The sequence below is a fragment of the Scyliorhinus torazame genome, chromosome 2 (genome assembly GCF_047496885.1).
Source record: "Scyliorhinus torazame isolate Kashiwa2021f chromosome 2, sScyTor2.1, whole genome shotgun sequence".
Taxonomy (NCBI): Eukaryota; Metazoa; Chordata; class Chondrichthyes; order Carcharhiniformes; family Scyliorhinidae; genus Scyliorhinus; species Scyliorhinus torazame.
In genome coordinates this window covers 401,129,368-401,148,428 of record NC_092708.1, presented here as the reverse complement: position 1 = coordinate 401,148,428, position 19,061 = coordinate 401,129,368, and the positions used below count along the sequence as shown (strand labels likewise).

The following is a 19,061-nucleotide window of genomic DNA, read 5'->3' as shown; positions in this document are numbered from 1 at the left end:
CTCCTCTGGACCCTTTCCAAGGCCCCAGCATATCCTTCTTTCGATATGGGGCACAAAACTGCTCACAATACTCCAAACGATATTTTCAAGAATCGACCCTTCAGTTGTGCCCTCTGGTTCTAGTTTTTCCTACAAGTGGAAACATCCTCTCCATGTCCACTCTATCCAGGCCTCTCAGTATCCTGTAAGTTTCAATAAGATCCCCCCCCTCATCCTTCTAAACTCCCAGAGTCCTCAGCCGTTCCTCATATGACAAGTTCTTCATTACAGGGATCAGTTTTGTGCACCTCCTGTGGACCCTTTCCAAGGCCAGCACATCCTTCCTTCGATACGGGGCCCAAAACTGCTCACAGTACTCCAAATGGGATCTGACCAGAGCCTTGTACCGCCTCAACAGTACACCCGTGCTCTTGTATTCTAGCCCTCTCGACATGAATGCTAATATTGCATTTGCCTCCCTAACTGCCGACTGAACCTGCACGTTAACCTTTTAAAAAATATATATATATATATTTATTAAAGTTTTTTAACACAATTTTTCTCTCCCCCCCCCCCCCCCCAAGGACGTGCCCCCCCCCCCCCAGGTTGCTGCTCCTGCTGACCGACCTTCCTCTAACACTCCGCAAGATAGTCTAGGAACGGTTGCCACCGCCTGTAGAACCCCTGCATAGACCCTCTCAAGGCGAACTTAATCCTCTCCAGCTTTGTGAACCCAGCCATGTCATTTATCCAGGCCTCCACGCTGGGGGGGCTTCGCCTCCGTCCACATTAGCAAGATCCTTCGCTGGGCTACTAGGGACGCAAAGGCCAGAATGCCGGCCTCTTTCGCCTCCTGCACTCCCGGCTCGTCCACTGCTCCAAATATTGCTAGCCCCCAGCTTGGCTTGACCCGGACTTTCACCACCTGAGATATTGCTCCCGCCACTCCTCTCCAGAACCCCTCCAGTGCCGGGCATGACCAAAACATATGGACATGGTTCGCCGGGCTCCCTGAGCACCTCCCACATCTGTCCTCCACCCCAAAGAACCTACTCAGCCTCGCCCCCGTCAAGTGCGCTCTGTGAACCACCTGAAATTGTATCAGGCTAAGCCTGGCACACGAGGAAGAGGAATTAACCCTACCTAGGGCATCAGCCCACAGACCTTCCTCAATCTCCTCCCCCAGCTCCTCCCATTTACCCTTCAGCTCCTCTACCAGCGCTTCCCCCTCTTTCATCTCCTGGTGTATTGCTGACACCTTGCCCTCCCCGACCCATACACCCGAGATCACCCTCTCTTGAATTTCTTGTGCCGGGAGCAACGGGAATTCCCTCACCTGTCGCCTCACAAACGCCCTCACCTGCATATATCTAAAGGCATTTCCTGGGGGTATCTCGAACTTCTCCTCCAGTGCCCCTAGGCTCGCAAACGTCCCGTCAATGAACAGGTCCCCCATTCTTCTAATCCCCGCCCGATGCCAGCTCTGAAACCCCCCTTCCATCTTCCCCGGGACAAACCGGTGGTTACCCCTGATCGGGGACCACACCGAGGCTCCCATTGCACCCCTGTGCCGTCTCCACTGGCCCCAGAACCTTAGCGTTGCCGCCACCGGGCTCGTGGCATACCTTGTCGGCAAGAGCGGCAGCGGTGCCGTCACCAACGCCCCCAGGCTCGTTCCTTTACAGGACTCCATCTCCATCCTCTTCCATGCCGCCCCCTCTCCCTCCATCACCCACTTGCGGATCATCGCCACATTTGCTGCCCAGTAGTAGCTCCCTAGGTTTGGCAGCGCCAACCCTCCTCGGTCCCCACTGCGTTCCAGGAACCCTCTCCTTACCCTCGGGGTCCTATTCGCCCACACAAACCCCGTAATACTCCTACCTACTCTCTTGAAAAAGGCCTTGGTGATCACGATGGGAAGGCACTGAAACACAAACAGAAACCTCGGAAGGACCACCATTTTGACTGACTGCACTCTACCCGCCAGCGAGAGCGGTAACATGTCCCATCTTTTGAAGTTCTCCTCCATTTGCTCCACCAACCTCGTCAGATTCAGTTTATGTAGGGCCCCCCAACTCCTGGCTATCTGGACCCCCAGGTACCGAAAACTCCCCACCGCCCTCCTCAGCAGTAGGTCCCCATCCCTCTTTCTTGGTCCCCTGCCTGGACTACAAAGAGCTCACTCTTCCCTACATTGAGCTTATAGCCCGAAAACTCCCCAAACTCCCTTAGAGTCTGCATGACCTCCACCATCCCCTCCATTGGATCCGCCACGTACAGCAACAGGTCATCCGCATAAAGCGACACTCGATGCTCTTCTCCCCCTCGGACCACCCCCCTCCATTTATTAGACTCCCTCAATGACATGGCCAAGGGTTCGATCGCCAATGCAAACACCGGGGGGACAGGGGGCACCCCTGCCTCGTCCCTCGGTACAGCCGAAAGTACTCCGACCTCCGCCGGTTCGTCACTACACTCGCCACCGGGGCTCTGTAAAGGAGCTTAACCCAACTGATAAACCCTCCCCCGAACCCAAACCTACGCAGCACCTCCCAGAGGTACTCCCACTCTACTCGGTCAAAGGCCTTCTCCGCGTCCATAGCTGCCACTATCTCCGCCTCTCCCTCATCCGATGGCATCATTATCACGTTTAAGAGCCGCCGCATATTAGTGTTTAATTGCCTGCCCTTTACGAATCCCGTCTGGTCCTCGTGGATCACCCCCGGGACACAGTCCACGATCCTCGAGGCCAGCAGTTTTGCTAGCAACTTAGCATCCACATTGAGGAGCGAGATCGGCCTGTACGATCCACATTGCAGTGGGTCCTTGTCCCGCTTTAGGATCAAAGAAATTGTCGCTTCCGACATTGTCGGGGGCAGGGTCCCCTCCTCTCTCGCCCCATTAAAGCTCCTCACTAGTAGTGGGGCCAACAGGTCTACGTACTTCCTGTAGAACTCCACCGGGAACCCATCCGGTCCCGGGGCCTTCCCCGCCTGCATACTCCCCAAATCCTTGCTCAGCTCCTCCAACCCAATTGGTGCCCCCAAACCAGCCACCTCTTGCTCCTCCACCCTCGGGAATCTCAGTTGGTCTAGGAATCGTCTCATCCCCTCTTCCCCCGCTGGGGGCTGGGATCTGTACAGCTCTTCATAGAAGGCCTTAAATACCTCGTTTATTTTCGTCGCACTCCGAACCGTGGCTCCCCTTCCATCTTTGACTCCCCCTATTTCCCTCGCTGCCGTCCTCTTACGGAGCTGGTGTGCCAGCATCCGACTAGCCTTTTCCCCATACTCGTAGGTCGCCCCCTGCGCCTTCCTCCACTGTGCCTCCGCCTTCCCTGTGGTCAACAGGTCAAACTCCGTCTGGAGCCGTCGTCTTTCCCCAAGTAATCTCTCCTCCGGGGCCTCTGCGTATCTCCTGTCCACTCTCAAAATCTCCCCCGCTAACCTCTCCCTTTCCATGCCCTTTGTCTTCTCCCTATGAGCCCTGATGGAGATTAGCTCTCCCCTGATCACCGCCTTCAACGCCTCCCATACCACCCCCACTCGCACCTCCCCGTTGTCGTTGGCCTCCAAGTACCTTTCGATGCACCCCCTCACCTTCCCACACACCACCTCATCTGCCAGCAGTCCCACATCCCAGCCGCCACATCTTCTCCTCTCCCAGCTCCAGTTCCACCCAGTGTGGGGCGTGATCCGAAACGGCTATGGCCGAATACTCCGTCCCTCGGTCCCTCCACCCTCGGGATGAGCGCCCTGCCCAGAACAAAAAAATCTATCCGGGAGTAGGCTTTGTGCACATGGGAGAAAAAAGAAAATTCCCTGGCCTGCGGCCTTGCAAACCTCCATGGGTCCACTCCCCCCACCTGATCCATAAACCCCCTAAGCACCCAGCCTCTTTCCAGTCCTTGATCTGGAGCGGTCCAGTGCTGGGTCCAACACTGTATTGAAGTCCCCGCCCATTATCAGGCCTCCTACCTCCAGGTCTGGAATGCGCCCCAACATACGCTTCATGAATCCAGCATCATCCCAGTTCGGGGCGTATACATTTACCAGCACCACCCATGTCCCTTGCAACCTACCGCTCACCATCACATATCGCCCTCCATTATCCACTACGATAGTCTTGGCCTCAAATGACACCCGCTTCCCCACCAATATTGCCACCCCTCTATTCTTCGCGTCCAGTCCCGAGTGGAATACCTGTCCTACCCATCCCTTTCTTAACCTGACCTGGTCCGCCACCTTCAGATGTGTCTCTTGGAGCATGACCACGTCTGCCTTCAGTCCCTTTAAGTGCGCGAACACTCGAGCCCTCTTCACTGGCCCGTTCAGGCACCCCACGTTCCACGTTATCAGCCGGATTGGAGATTGGAGGCCCCCCCCCCCCCGACTAGCCATCTCCTTTTCTAGGCCAGTCCCGTGTCCGCGCCTCCTTCACCCTCCAGTCCCCCAGCTGGGGGACCCCTGCCTCAACCACCTCTTCTATGTCCCATTCCCTTTCGGCCAGTGCAGCAGCCCCCATATCACTCCCGTAAGTCTGCTGACCCCGGCGTCCCCCGCCGTCCCATTGACCTCCCCGTGTGGGAGTGTCCCAATCAGTATGCGTTCCTTCGTTCCCCTTCCCGCGCGCGGTAAAAACCCCGCGCTTTCCAAAGCTGCCCCGCCCCCTCTGGCGCAGCTCCTGTCGCGGCCTTGTCTCTCTCCCCCAGCCCATGTAACATTTCCTGCGCGTGATTGTCCCCCTATATACAACAACCATCACACATCAAACCTCAAACATCTCCCCCACCCTCACAAACCCTCAGTTAGAGTCCAAATTTTCAGTTTGTATGAAGGTCCACGCCTCTTCAGGCGTTTCGAAATAATAGTGTTGGTCCTTGTATGTGACCCACAGTCGCGCTGGCTGCAGCATTCCGAATCTCAATCCTTTCCGGTGCAACACCGCTTTGGCCCGGTTGAAACCCGCTCTGCGCTTTGCAACCTCCGTACTCCAGTCCGGGTATATTCGGATCTCTGCATTGTCCCACTTACTGCTCCGCTCCTTCTTGGCCCATTTCAGGACCCTCTCTCTGTCAGTGAACCGGTGAAATCTCACCACCATCGCCCTTGGCGGCTCATTTGCCTTGGGCCTCCTCGCCAGCACCCGGTGTGCCCCGTCCAGCTCCAGCGACCTCGAAGGGGCCTCCGCGCCCATCATCGCCCCGAGCATCGTGCTCGCGTATGCCCCGGCATCAGCCCCCTCCACTCCCTCAGGGAGACCCAGGATCCGCAGATTCTTTCTCCTCGACCTGTTCTCCAGGTGTCCGAGTCTTCCCGCCCACCCCTTGTGTAGCGCCTCGTGCTGCTCCACTCTCACCGCCAGGCCCAAGAGCTCGTCCTCATTCTCACTAACTCTTTTCTGTACCTCCTGGATCTTTACCTCGTGGGCCTTCTGGGTCATCCCTAGTCCTTCAATTGCCGACAGCATAGGCGCCAGCATCTCCTTGCGCAGCTCCTCGAAGCAGCGCTTGATGAACTCCTGCAGCTCCGGCCCGCACTCCGCTTTGTCCCCGGCCACCGCCATTTTGTTTTTCTTCCCTCGCTTCTCCCGCTGCTCCAATGCCGCTTTTTTGGCCGTTTCACTTCTGGTCCGGTCCATAAAAGTTGGACGGGGACCTCTCTCTTCCCTTCCCCACGGGCTGTCTTCGAAAAAAATTCAGTTGGGGCTCCTCTAACGAGCCCGAAAGTCCGTAATAGCGGGAGCTGCCGAATCGTGCGGCTTAGCTCTGCATAGCCGCAAACGGAAGTCCCTGCACATTAACCTTAAGAGAAACTTGAACAAGGACTCCCAAAGTTTCTTTGTGCCTCTGATTTCCTCAGCATTTCCCCATTTAGAAAATAGTCTATGCCTCCATTCCTCCTTCCAAAATGCATAACCTCCCACTTTTCCACATTGTATTCCACCTGCCACTTCTTTGCTCACTCTCCTAGCCTGTCCAAGTCCTTCTGCAGCCCTCTTGCTTCCTCAATACTACCTGTCCCTTTACAGATCTTTGTATCATCTGCAAACTTGGCAAAAGTGCCCTCCGTTCCTTCTTCCAGATCATTAATGTATATTGTGAAAAGTTGTGGTCCCAGCACAGACCCCTGAGGCACACCACTGGTCACTGGCCGCCATCCTGAAAAGACCCCTTTATCCCCACTCTCTGCCTTCTGCCAGTCAGCCAATCCTCTATCCATGCCAGGATCTTACCCGTAACACCATAGTGTCTGATGCGGCACCTTGTCAAAGGCCTTCTGGAAATTTAAATAGATCACGTCCGCTGGTTTTCCTTTGTCTAACTTCCTTGTTACCTCCTCAAAGAATTCTAACAGATTTGTAATACATGAGAGAGGTGGATACTCAGCGAGACCTTGGTATCTTCGTGCATCAGTTGCTGAAAGAAGACAAATGGTATGTTGGCCTTCACAGCGAGTGGATTCGAATATAGGAATAGGGATGTGCTACTGCAATTGTACAGGGCATTAGTGGGACCACACCTGGAGTATTGTGTGCAGTTTTGGTGTCCTTATCTGAGGAAGTATGTTCTTGCTATGGAGGGAGTGCAGCGAAGGTTTACCAGGCTGATTCCTGGGATGGCAGGTTTGTCAAATGAGGAGAGATAAGCATTTTTGTTTCTTTATTCGTTCATAAGGACAATAGTGAACCAGATGGGTTTTTAGAACAATCAACAATGGTTTCATGGTCAGCATTAATTCCAGATATTTTATGGAGTTCAAATTCCACCATCTGCCCTGGTATTCGAACGCAGGTCCCCAGAGCATTGTCCTGGGTCTTGTGGACTATGGGTCTAGTGACGATACCCCACGCCACTGCCTCCCCTTGTCAATTACAAAGAACAACGAACAAAGAAAATTACAGCACAGGAAAGGCCCTTCGGCCCTCCCAGCCTGCGCCGATCCAGATCCTTTATCTAAACCTGTCGCCTATTTTCCAAGGATCTACTTCCCGCTGTTCCCCGCCCGTTCAAATATCTGTCTAGATGCATCTTGAATGATGCTATCGTGCCCGCCTCTACCACCTCCACTGGCAAAGCGTTCCAGGCACCCACCACCCTCTGCGTAAAAGACTTTCCACGCACATCTCCCTTAAACTTTCCCCCTCTCACCTTGAAATCGTGACCCCTTGTAATTGACACCCCCACTCTTGGAAAAAGCTTGTTGCTATCCACCCTGTCCATACCTCTCATAATTTTGTGGACCTCAATCAGGTCTCCCCTCAACCTCCTTCTTTCCAACGAAAACAATCCTAATCTACTCAACCTTTCTTCATAGCTAGCACCCTCCATACCAGGCAACATCCTGGTGAACCTCCTCTGCACCCTCTCTAAAGCATCCACATCCTTCTGGTAATGTGGCGACCAGAACTGCACGCCGTATTCCAAATGTGGCCTAACCGAAGTCCTACACAACTCTAACATGACCTGCCGACACTCGTACTCAATACCCCGTTCGATGAAGGCAAGCATGCTGTATGCCTTCTTGACCACTCTATCGACCTGCGTTGCCACCTTCAGGGCACAATGGACCTGAACTCCCAGATCTCTCTGTACATCAATTTTACCCAGGACTCTTCCATTGACCGTATAGTCCGCTCTTGAATTAGATTTTCCAAAATGCGTCACCTCATTTGCCTGGATTGAACTCCATCTGCCATTTCTCTGCCCAACTCTCCAATCTATCTATATTTTGCTGTATTCTCTGATAATCCTCCTCGCTATCTGCAACTCCACCAATCTTAGTATCATCTGCAAACTTGCTAATCAGACCACCTATACCTTCGTCCAGATCATTTATGTATATCACAAACAACAGTGGTCCGAGCACGGATCCCTGTGGAACACCACTAGTCACCTTTCTCCATTTTGAGACACTCCTTTCCACCACTACTCTCTGTCTCCTGTTGCCCAGCCAGTTCTTTATCCATCTAGCTAGTACACCCAGAACCCCATACGACTTCACTTTTTCCATCAACCTGCCATGGGAAACTTTATCAAACGACTTACTGAAGTCCATGTATATGACTTCTACTTCCTTCCCTCATCAATTAACTTTGTCACTTCCTCAAATAATTCTATTAGGTTTGTAAGACAAGATCTTCTCTGCACAAAACTATGCTGCCTATCACTGATAAGTCTATTTTCTTCCAAATGTGAATCGATCCTGTCCCTCAGTATCTTCTCCAACAGTTTGCCTACCATTGACGTCAAGATCACAGGTCTATAATTCCCTGGATTATCCCTGCTACCCTTCTTAAACAAAGGGACACCATTAGCAATTCTCCAGTCCTCCGGGACCTCACCCGTGCTCAAGGATGCTGCAAAGATATCTGTTAAGGCCCCAGCTATTTTGTCCCTCGCTTCCCTCAGTAACCTGGGATAGACCCCATCCGGACCTGGGGACTTGTCCACCTTAATGCCTTTTAGAATACCCAAAACTTCCCCTTTCCTTATGCCGACTTGACCTAGAGTATTTAAACATCCATCCCTCGCCTCAACATCCGTCATGTCCCGCTCCTTGGTGAATACCGATGCAAAGTACTCATTAAGAATCTCACTCATTTCCTCTGACTCCACGCATAAATTCCCTCTTTTGTCTTTGAGTGGGCCAATCCTTTCTCTAGTTACTCTCTTGCTCCTTATATACAAATAAAAGTCTTTGGGATTTTCCTTAACCCTGTGAGCCAAAGATATTTCATGACCCCTTTTAGCCTTCTTTATTGCGCGTTTGAGATTTGTCCTACTTTCCCGATATTCCTCCAAAGCTTCATCAGTTTTAAGTTGTCTAAATCTTATGTATGCTTCCTTTTTCATCTTAGCTAGTCTCACAATTCCACCCGTCATCCATGGTTCCCTAATCTTGCCATTTCTATCCCTCATTTTCACAGGGACATGTCTGTCCTGCACTCTATATCAACCTTTCCTTAAAAGACTCCCACATTTCAAATGTGGATTTACCCTTAAACAGCTGCTCCCAATCTACATTCCCTATCTCCTGCCGAATTTTGTTATACTTGGCCTTTCCCCAATTTAGCACTCTTTCTTGAGGACCACTCTCGTCTTTGTCCATGAGTATTCTAAAACTTACGGAACTGTGATCGCTATTCCCAAAGTAATCACCGACTGAAACTTCAACCACCTGGCTGGGATCATTCCCCAATACCAGGTCCAGTATGGCCCCTTCCCGAGTTGGACTATTTACATACTGCTCTAAAAAAACTCTCTTGGATGTTCCTTACAAATTCTGCTCCTAATACGCCTCCAACACTACATGGGTCCCATTCGATGTTGGGGGAAGTTAAAATCTCCCATCACGACCACCCTATTGCTCCTACATTTTTCTATAATCTGTCTACATATTTGTACCTCTACTTCACGCTCGCTTTTGGGAGGCCTGTAGTAAAGTCCCAACAATGTTACTGCACCCTTCCTATTTCTTAGCTCTACCTATATTGCCTCAGTGCTCGAATCCTCCATCGTGCCCTCCTTAATCACATCTGTGATATCATCTCTGACCAGTAATGCAACTCCTCCACCCCTTTTACCTCCCTCTCTATCCCTCCTGAATCATCTATACCCTGGGATATTTAGTTGCCAGTCTTGCACTTCCCTCAACCAAGTCTCAGTAATACCAATAACATCATATTCCCAGGTACTAATCCAAGCTCTAAATTCATCTGCCTTACCTGCTACACTTCTCGCATTAAAACAAATGCACCTCAGACCCCCTGCCCCTTTGCGTTCATCATCTCTTCCCTGTCTACTCTTGCCCTTAGTCACATTGAGTTTATTATCTAGTACCTTATTAGCTTTAGTTTCTGCCTCTTTACTGACCTCTAACTTCCTAATCTGGTTCCTATCCCCCTGCCACATTAGCTTCAAACCTCCCCAACAGTGTTAGCAAAAGCACCCCCTAGGACATTGGTTCCAGTCCTGCCCAGGTATAGACCATCCGATTTGTAATGATCCCACCGCCCCCAGAACCGGTTCCAATGTCCCAAAAATCTGAACCCCCTTCCTCCTGTACCATCTCTCAAGCCACGTATTCATTCTGACTATTCTTGAATTTCTACTCTGACTGTCTCGTGGCACTGGTAGCAATTCTGAGATTACTATCTTTGAGGTCCTATTTTTTAACTTATCTCCTAACTCCCTAAATTCTGATTGTAGGACCTCATTCCGCGTTTTACCTATATCGTTGGTGCCTATATGCACCACGACAACTGGCTGTTCACACTCCCCATTCAGTATGTCCTACAGCCGAGGTGAGACATCCCTGACCCGTGCACCCGGGAGGCAACATACCATTCGGGAGTCTCGTTTTCGACCACAGAAACGCCTGTCTGCTCCTCTTACGATTGAATCCCCCATGACTATAGCCCTGCCAGTCTTTTTCCCGCCCTTCTGTGCAGCAGAGCCAGCCACGGTGCCATGAGCCTGGCTACTACTGCCTTCCCCTGTTGTGTCATCTCCACCAACAGTATCCAAAACGGTACACCTGTTTTGGAGGGAGATGACCGCAGGGGACATCTGCACTGCCTTCCTGCACTTTTCTGCCTTTTGATCACCCATTCCCTGTCTCCCTCACCAATCCTAATAATTAGGATTATATTGATTGGAGTTTAGAAGAGTGAGAGGGAATCTCAAAGAAACTTATAAAATTCTAACAGGATTGGACAGGGTAGATTCAGAAAGTGTGTTCCCGATGGTGGGGGAATCCAGAACTAGGGGTCACAGTTTGAGGATTAGGGGTAAACCTTTTAGGACTGAGGTGAGGAGAAATTTCTTCACCCAGAGACTGGTGAATCTGTGGAATTCGCTACCACAGAAAGTAGTTGAGGCCAAAACGTTGTGTAATTTCAAGAAGAAATTTGATACAGCTCTTGGGGCTAAAGGGATCGAGGGATATGGGGGGAAGGCGGGGTCAGGGTATGGATCATTAAAATCTTGTGAATAGGTACAGAAAATATTGATGCAGGTCAGAGGCTAGGAGTCCTGTGGTGAGTAACTTATCATCTTGACTCTCCAAAGCCTCTATAGAAAATGAATCTGGGGATTTATGGGGAACAAGGAAATGGCAGAGGAGTTAAACAGATATTTTACATCAGTCTTTACGATGGATGATACTTCAAATATCCCATTAATACTAAAGAATGGGGAGGAGCAATTAAATAACATCAGTATCACTGGAGAAGTCGTATTAGACAATCCAATGGGACTAAAGGCAGATAAGTCCCCTGTCCCTGATAGCTTGGATCCTAAAAAACGTAGCTGCAGAGATTCTGGGGAAGTACCGGAGGATTGGGAAACTGGCAATGTGACTCCCCTGTTCAAAAAGGGAGGGAGCCATAAAGCGAGTAACTATCGGCCGATAAGCCTAAAATCTACTGTTGGAAAAATGTTGGAATCAATTATTCAGGAAGTAATAGCAGCACATTTGGAAATTCACAATCTAATCCAGCAGAGTCAGCGTGGCTTCATGAAAGGGACATCGTGTCTGACTAATTTATTAGTTTTTCGAGGCAGTCTCAACTAGAGTGGATAAAGGGGCACCAGTAGATGTATTATATTTGGACTAGCAGAACACATTCGACAAGGTACCACACCTCCTTTTCCTATTTCTTTTGGTTCCATTTACAAGATGCACTGTTGGAAATCATCAAAGCTCCTTAGACAGCACCTTCCAAATCCATGGCCGTTATCATCTAGAAGGACGAGAGCAGCAGACAGATGGGAACCCCACCACCTGGAAGTTCCACTCCAAGTCACTCACCATCCTCACTTGGAAATATATCGACGTTCCTGCACTGTGACTCAGTGAAAATCCTGGAACGCTTTCCCGAACCAGCACTGTGGGTGTATTTACACCACGTGGACTGCAGCGGTTTAAAAAGGCAGCTCACCACTACCTTCGCGAGAACAACAAATGCTGGTGTAACTAGTGTTGCCTGCATGCCGTGAATTGATAAAAGTATGGGTCAAAGGCAGGTATGTGGAGTTTGGAAGCAAACCAGCCGTGGTCTAGTTGAATGGTGGAATATGCTCGATGAGCTAAATAGCTGCCTCCTGTTCCTATTCTCGGAGTGAAGTTATGAGCTGCAGCCTCCAAACTCTATGACTTTATCCTTCAGGTGCTTTGATTAACCTGGACTAATCTTCATTCCTCCATTACAGGAGCTGAGCGGTGCACTCAGCAACAAGGAGGGAGAACTGGACAATCTGCAGGCTCAGGCAAAGGCTATAATACACAACACATCTCCCAAGGGTGCTGAGCACATCATCAGAGACCTGGAGGATCTGCGGGCAGACTGGGATACTCTAAGACTGAGGTGTGAGCAGGATCAGAGGTCACTGGAGCTTGGGCTCCATTCTGTACTCGAATCACAGTCCAGGGCTGAGCAGCTGGAGAGAGAAGTTGCTGATTTACAGCACCGGTTACATAGCCTGGATGTGCAGCCTTCAGATGAGAATGAGTCAGAAGCTGAGTTGCGTAACTGTCTGGTAAGTTAGAAAATAAATCATAGAATCATAAAATTACTATCACAAAGGAGGAGGCCATTCGCTCGGTTGTGTCCGTTTTCTCACTTTGCTAGCGCTACTCTGCCAATCTCGCTTAGCCATCCTTTTCCCAAGGCCCTGCAAGATTATTTCTCTTCAGACAATTACTCAATTTATTTTTAAAGCTACAATTCCCTTTGATTCTGCGGCTTGTTGGAAAATAGAGCTACAGTTTATGAAAGGGCTGGTGATAACTTGGGTATCTGATTGGCTAAAAGACAGTGGTGGTGAATGGGGTTTCTGACTGTGGACATGTGTAAAATCATTCAAATAAAATCATAGAATAATACAGCACAGAAAGAGACCCAAGGCCCATCAAGTCTGGTGCTGGCTGTTTCGAAGAGCAATCCCGTTAGTCCCACTTCCCCATTCTTTCCCCAAATCTCTGCAATTACTTTTCCTTCAACTATTTATACATTTCCATTTTTGAAAGCGAGTAAATGAGCTTCCCATCAGGCAGTGCATTCCAAATTCTTTCTTTTATTGTTTTTATTCAAGTTTTAACATATTTACATTGTGTATTTTATGTTTGCTCTATGTATTTTCTTTTCATGTACGGAATGATCTGTCTGAGCTGTACGCAGAACAATACATTTCACTGTACCTCGGTACACGTGACAACAAACAAATCTAATCCAAGCCAATTATACAAAATTATAAAATAATACAAACAACAACCCTTAAACCAAACGCCAACCTCAAAAACGACCCTTCAATCCAAGAAACAAGAACCCCCCCCCCTTACTCAATGTCCCCCTCCCCTGTTTTATACCTCCCCCCACCCCCCTATAACAGCTAACAGTGACCAATTGTCTGAAATATAAATGCCCACCATCTCCGGTAGAACCCTTCAATCGACCCACCTCACAATGTATTTTGTATCAGGGGGGGGGGGGGGGGGGGGGTGGGGGGGGGGGGGGGGGGGGGTGGGGGGGGGTGGAGTGGGGTGGGGGGGTGGGCGGGGGGGGGGGGGGGGGGTGGGCGGGGGGGGGGGTGGCGGGGGTGGGGGGGGGGGGGGGGGTGGGGGGTGGAGTGGAGGCCTCCTCCGTTCGGACCCAGTCCGCCTCCACCCTTAGCCACCCCCTCACCCTCTCTGCGTTTGCCACCCAGTGGTAGAATAGGAGGTTTGGTATTGCCAGGCCTCCCGTGTTTTGCTCTCGCTGTAAGATGGTCTTGTGTATCCGAGGTACACTCTTTGCCCCCAGACAAAGGCCATGATTAACTTGCCACGCTGGTGAAGAAGGATTTGGGGATGAAGATCGGGAGTGATCGGAATATGAAAAGGAACGTGAGCAGCACGTTTGTTTTGATCGTCTGCACCCTTCCGTTTAGTGAAAGAGAGAGTGAGTCCTATCTTTGCAGGTCCCTTTTCACCTCATCCACCAGGCTGGGAGGTCCATTTGTGGAGCCTCATCCAGGTGTGGGCCACTTGTATCCCCAGGCACCTGAACTTGGGTTGGGTCACTTTAAACTGTAGCTCTTCTGGGTCCACTCCTCCCTCTCGGTGGTTTACCGGCGGTTTTTCGATCTTTCCCAGATTGAGTTTGAAACCTGAGCAGGTGCGAAACTCCCTGAGGAGTCCTGTTATCGTTCCCATGCTGGCTAATGGGTTTGCCACATAGAGGAGCAGGTCATCCGCACAGAGTGAGACTCTATGCTCTCTGCCCCCTCTTCGAATGCCCATCCACTACTCCGCCCATCTCAGGGCAATGGCCAATGGCTTGATTGCCAGTGTGAACAGGAGCAGGGATAGTGGGTACCACTGCCCTGTTCCCCTATACAGCCCGAAATACTCCGAGCTGGTGGCATTCGTCCGTACGCTCATCGTAGGAGCGCCGTGCAGGAGCTTCACCCACGCAGTGAATCCTGTTCCAGATCCAAACGGTTCAGGTACCTCCATTCTGTATGATCGAAGGCTTTCTCAGTGTTCACGAAGACAATGACCTCTGCTGTCTTCTCTCTGGATGGAACCATTATTACACTCAGCAGGTGTCTAATGTTGGCTGTTAGCTGTCTGCCCTTGACAAACCCCATCTGATCTTCCGCGATCGCTTCTGGCAGACAGCTCTCCGGGTGCCTCTCTCGTACTCTCGCTCGGACGTTTGCACCAGTGTTTAAGAGAGAGATATGTCTGTCTCTCTCTGAGAGATGGGGATTTGGGGATCAGTGAGGTTGAGGCTTGTGCCAGCGTGGGCGGCAGGGCCCAACACCGCTGCAAATTCTTGGTAAAGGTACCGGGAACCCAGCCGGTCCTGGCACTTTCCCTGACTGCATGGGATTGATGCGTTCCACAATTTCGCCCAGCCCCAGCAGTGCTTCCAGCTTTTGTTTCCTGTCCTCCCCCACCGCCGGTATATCCAGTCTGTCGGGGAACTGTTCCATCACCGATTCCCCCTCCGGGGGTTCGGAGGTGTGTAGCCTTCGGTAGAAGTTTGCAACGGTCGCGTTAATCTCGTTTAGGTCAGTTACCATCCGATCATTTCAGTCACAAACTTGTGCTATCTCGTTCGCGGCTGCCTGTTTTCTCAACTGGTGTGGCAGCATGCGGCTGGCCTTGTCTCGGTGTTTGTAGAAGGCCCCCCCCCGTGCCTGGCTGAGCTGGTGGGCTGCCTTGTGGAAGCCATGATGTGGAGGTGCCGGCGTTGGACTGGGGTGAGCACAGTAAGAAGTCTTACAACACCAGGTTAAAGTCCAACAGGTTTGTTTCGGAGTACAGCATTTTCACCTCGGGAAGGAGCAGTGCTCCGAAAGCGAGTGATTCGAAAGTCCTGTTAGATTTTAACCTGGTGTTGTCAGACTGCTACTGTTCCTTGTGGAAAGCAGATCAAATTCCACCTGTAGCTTTTTCCTCTCCGTCAGCAGTTCCATGGTTGGGGCCGTGGAGTAACGCTCGGCCCATCGAGTCTGCTCCGCCATTCAATCATGGCTGATATTTTTCTCATCCCCATTCTCCTGCCTTCTCCCCATAACCCCTGATCCCCTTATTAATCAAGAACATATCTAACTCTGTCTTAAAGACACTCAGTGATTCGGCCTCCACAGCCTTCTGCGGCAAAGAGTTCCACAGATTCACCACCCTCTGGCTGAAGAAATTCCTCCTCATCTCTGTTTTAAAGGATCGTCCCTTTAGTCTGAGATTGTGTCCTCTGCTTCTAGTTTTTCCTGTAAGTGGAAACATCCTCTCCACGTCCACTCTATCCAGGCCTCGCAGTATCCTGTAAGTTTCAATAAGATCCCCCCTCATCCTTCTGAACTCCAAGTACAGACTCAGAATCCCCAACCGTTCCTCATATGACAAGCTCTTCATTCCAGGGATCATTCTTGTGAATCTCCTCTGGACCCTTTTCAAGGCCCCAGCACATCCTTCTTATGATATGGGGCCCAAAACTGCTCACAATACTCCAAATGGGGTTTGACCAGACCCTTATACAGCCTCAGAAGTACATCCCTGCTCTTGTATTCTAGCCCTCTTGACATGAATGCTAACATTGCATTTGCCTTCCTAACTGCCAACTGAACCTACACGTTAACCTCAAGAGAATTGTGAGCAAGGACTCCCAAGTCCCTTTGTGCTTCTGATTTCCTAAGCATCTTCCCATTTAGAAAATAGTCTTATGCTTAAATTCCTCCTTTCAAAGTGCATAACCTCTCACTTTTCCACATTGTATTCCATCTGCCACTTCTTTGCCCACCCTCCTAGCCTGTCCAAGTCCTTCTGCAGCCCACCTGCTTCCTCAATATTACCTGTACCTCTACAGATCCTTGTATCATCTGCAAACTTAGCAACAGTGCCTTCAGTTCCTCTCTCCAGATCATTAATGTATATTGTGAAAAGTTGTGGTCCCAGCACAGACCCCTGAGGCACACCACTAGTCACCAGCTGCCATCCTGAAAAAGACCCCTTTATCCCCACTCTCTGCCTTCTGCCAGTCAGCCAATCCTCTATCCGTGCCAGGATCTTACCCTGAACAGCATGGGCTCTTAACTTATTTAACAGCCTCCTATGCGGCCCCTTGTCAAAAACCTTCTGGAAATCTAAATAAATCACGTCCACTGGTTCTCCTTTGTCTATCTTTCTTGTTACTTCCTCAAAGAACTCTAACAGAGTTGTCAGACATGACCTCTCCTTGACGAAGGCGTGCTGACTCAATCCTACTTTTGCACTTCCTAGTACTCTGCGATCTCATCTTTAATAACAGACTCTAAAATCTTACCAATGACCGAAGTCAGGCTAACCGGCCTATAATTTCCCTTTTGCCTCCCTCCCTTCTTAAACAGTGGTGTTACATTAGCCACTTTCCAATCCTTTGGGACCCTTCCTGCCTCCAGTGACTCCCAGGGTGCTCTTTCCAAGAGCCGGTGCAGACTCGATGGGCCGAAGGGCCTCCTTCTGCACTGTAAATTCTCTGTATGTAATCTATGATCAGAGTGATGATCAGAGATAGTGGAGGTAACTTGTGCCTATAGTCTGAGGAGATGGGGGAGGCCCTAAATGAATACTTTGCTTCAGGATTCACTTGAGAGAGGGACCGTGTTGCCCATGAGAACAGTGTGAACCAGGTTAATAGACTCGAACAGGTTGATATTAAGAAGGAAGATGTGCTGGAAATTTTGAAAAGCATCATGATAGACCCTGGCGCTGTGAAGCCACAGTGCTATCCACTTGTGCTACCGTGCTGCCCACATTACTGTTGTGCATTTCCCCAAGAACAATTGTTCCCACTTTATGTTCCTCAGCTCCTGTCTAAGAGCAGCATAATTTCCCCTCCCCCAATTAAATACCTTCCCATACTGTCTGTTCCTATCCCTCTCCATGACTATGGTAAAGGTCAAGGAGTTGTGGTCACTGTCACCGAAATGCTCTCCCACTGAGACATCTGACACCTGGCCTGGTTCGTTGTCGAGTGCCAAGTTCAATATGGCCTCCCCCAAGTCGGCCTATCTACATATTGAGTCAGGAAACCTTCCTGTACACACCTGACAAAATCTGCTCCATCCAAACCATTTGCAGTCAGGAGGTTCCAGTGGTCCAATATCTATTCTTGCCTCTCTCTTACCTTTGAAATATTGAAAAAAACTCTTCCTATCTTCCTTTATATTACTAGCTAGCTTGCACTCATACTTCATCTTCTCCCCTCTTATTGCTTTTTTAGTTGTCCCCTGCTCGCTTTTAAAGGCTTCCCAATCCTCTGGCTTCCCACTAATGCTCGCCACTTTGTATGTTTTTTCTTTTGCTTTTTTGCTGTTCCTGACTTCCCTCGTCAGCCATGGATGCCGTGTCCTCCCCTTAGCATGTTTCCTCCTCCTTGGGATGAATTTATGTTGTGCCTCCCGAATAACCCCCAAAAACCCCTGCCATTGCTGTTCCACTGTCTTCCCTGCTAGGCTCCTTTTCCAATCAACTCTGGCCAGCTCCTCCCTTATGTCTTTGTAGTTACCCTTATTTAATTGTGATACCGTTAGATCCGATTGCAGCTTCTCCCTCTCAAACTGCAGGGTATGGAGTTGATCATCCGCTGCTTGTCCCAAAGGTCCGTATAAGCTAAGATTTTGCTGCACGATTCTCGCCTGCGGTGGTTCCCCAGCCCTGGGCCACTTCCAAAACGTTCAGTGGGCACGGTCTACCCTCCTAGCTGACCAGTTTCCTGAGCATCACTGCTACATGTTCTGTGGGGTTTCTCTCCACCGTTACCTCTGGCAGCCCCACGATTCTCAGATTCTGCTGGCACGACCTGTTCTCTTGGTTGTCGATTTTGTCCTTCAGCCTCTTCTGGGTTCTGACCAGACTCGCTACCTTGGCCCCAAGTGCCGTAATCCGATCGTGGTTTGTGGTGCCTTTTTCGAAGTCTCTTGTCGTCTCCTGGGCCTCTAGCCTCTGCTCCATATTGTCTATTGCCTCCTTTATGGGGGTTGTCACGGGTTCCACTGCCGCCTCGACAGCTGCCCGGAGGTCTCTTCTTATCTCCTCCCTGTGTCTCTGCAGCTCGGAGGTGATGAAACTTGTCACTTTGTCCACCGGTGCCTGGGTCTGCGCTGGGAGCTCTGCGGGGTCGGCCCTGGCCGGCGCTGTGCCTCCACGTGCGATTCCCTACCCTTCGTCTTTGCTGGGTTTTCGCTGGGCGGTTGGTTCTTTCCCATCCTTCTTGGCAATGCGGTCGCTGGGGGGTTAGTCTGGGGGATTATAGGTACTTTTGGCCGTTTGTTGGGGCTAAAAGGCCATAGTTAAAGTTCTTAGGCGAGAGCCACCTTTCGTGCTTCCGCTCAGCTCATGGCTGCTACTGGAGTCCCCATTCCAGTAATTCTGGCAGCTTCCAAACTGTATCTCCAGCCTCCGTTTTGAAGACTTCAGCACAGGGAACAGGAAAATATATATCAAGAGCAAAAGTGGATCCCACAATGAAGCTTGGTCACCCGTCTCCAACCTCAGCATTTATAATTTTAATAATTTTAAACCTCAAATTTCAATAAAACCCAAAACACAATA

The 19,061-nt window shown here is 50.3% G+C and overlaps 1 protein-coding gene across 4 annotated transcripts in view; it reads left to right on the top strand.

Annotated features, from left to right (window-relative positions):
- The window catches only part of syne3 (spectrin repeat containing, nuclear envelope family member 3), a 177,367-nt gene that overhangs the window by 70,245 nt on the left and 88,061 nt on the right, over nucleotides 1-19,061 (top strand). For all 4 annotated transcript variants that reach the window (XM_072494475.1, XM_072494474.1, XM_072494472.1 and 1 more), the window contains one exon: nucleotides 12,194-12,520. In XM_072494475.1, the coding sequence (XP_072350576.1) occupies nucleotides 12,194-12,520 (327 nt within the window). The remainder of the gene's footprint in view (nucleotides 1-12,193; nucleotides 12,521-19,061) is intronic.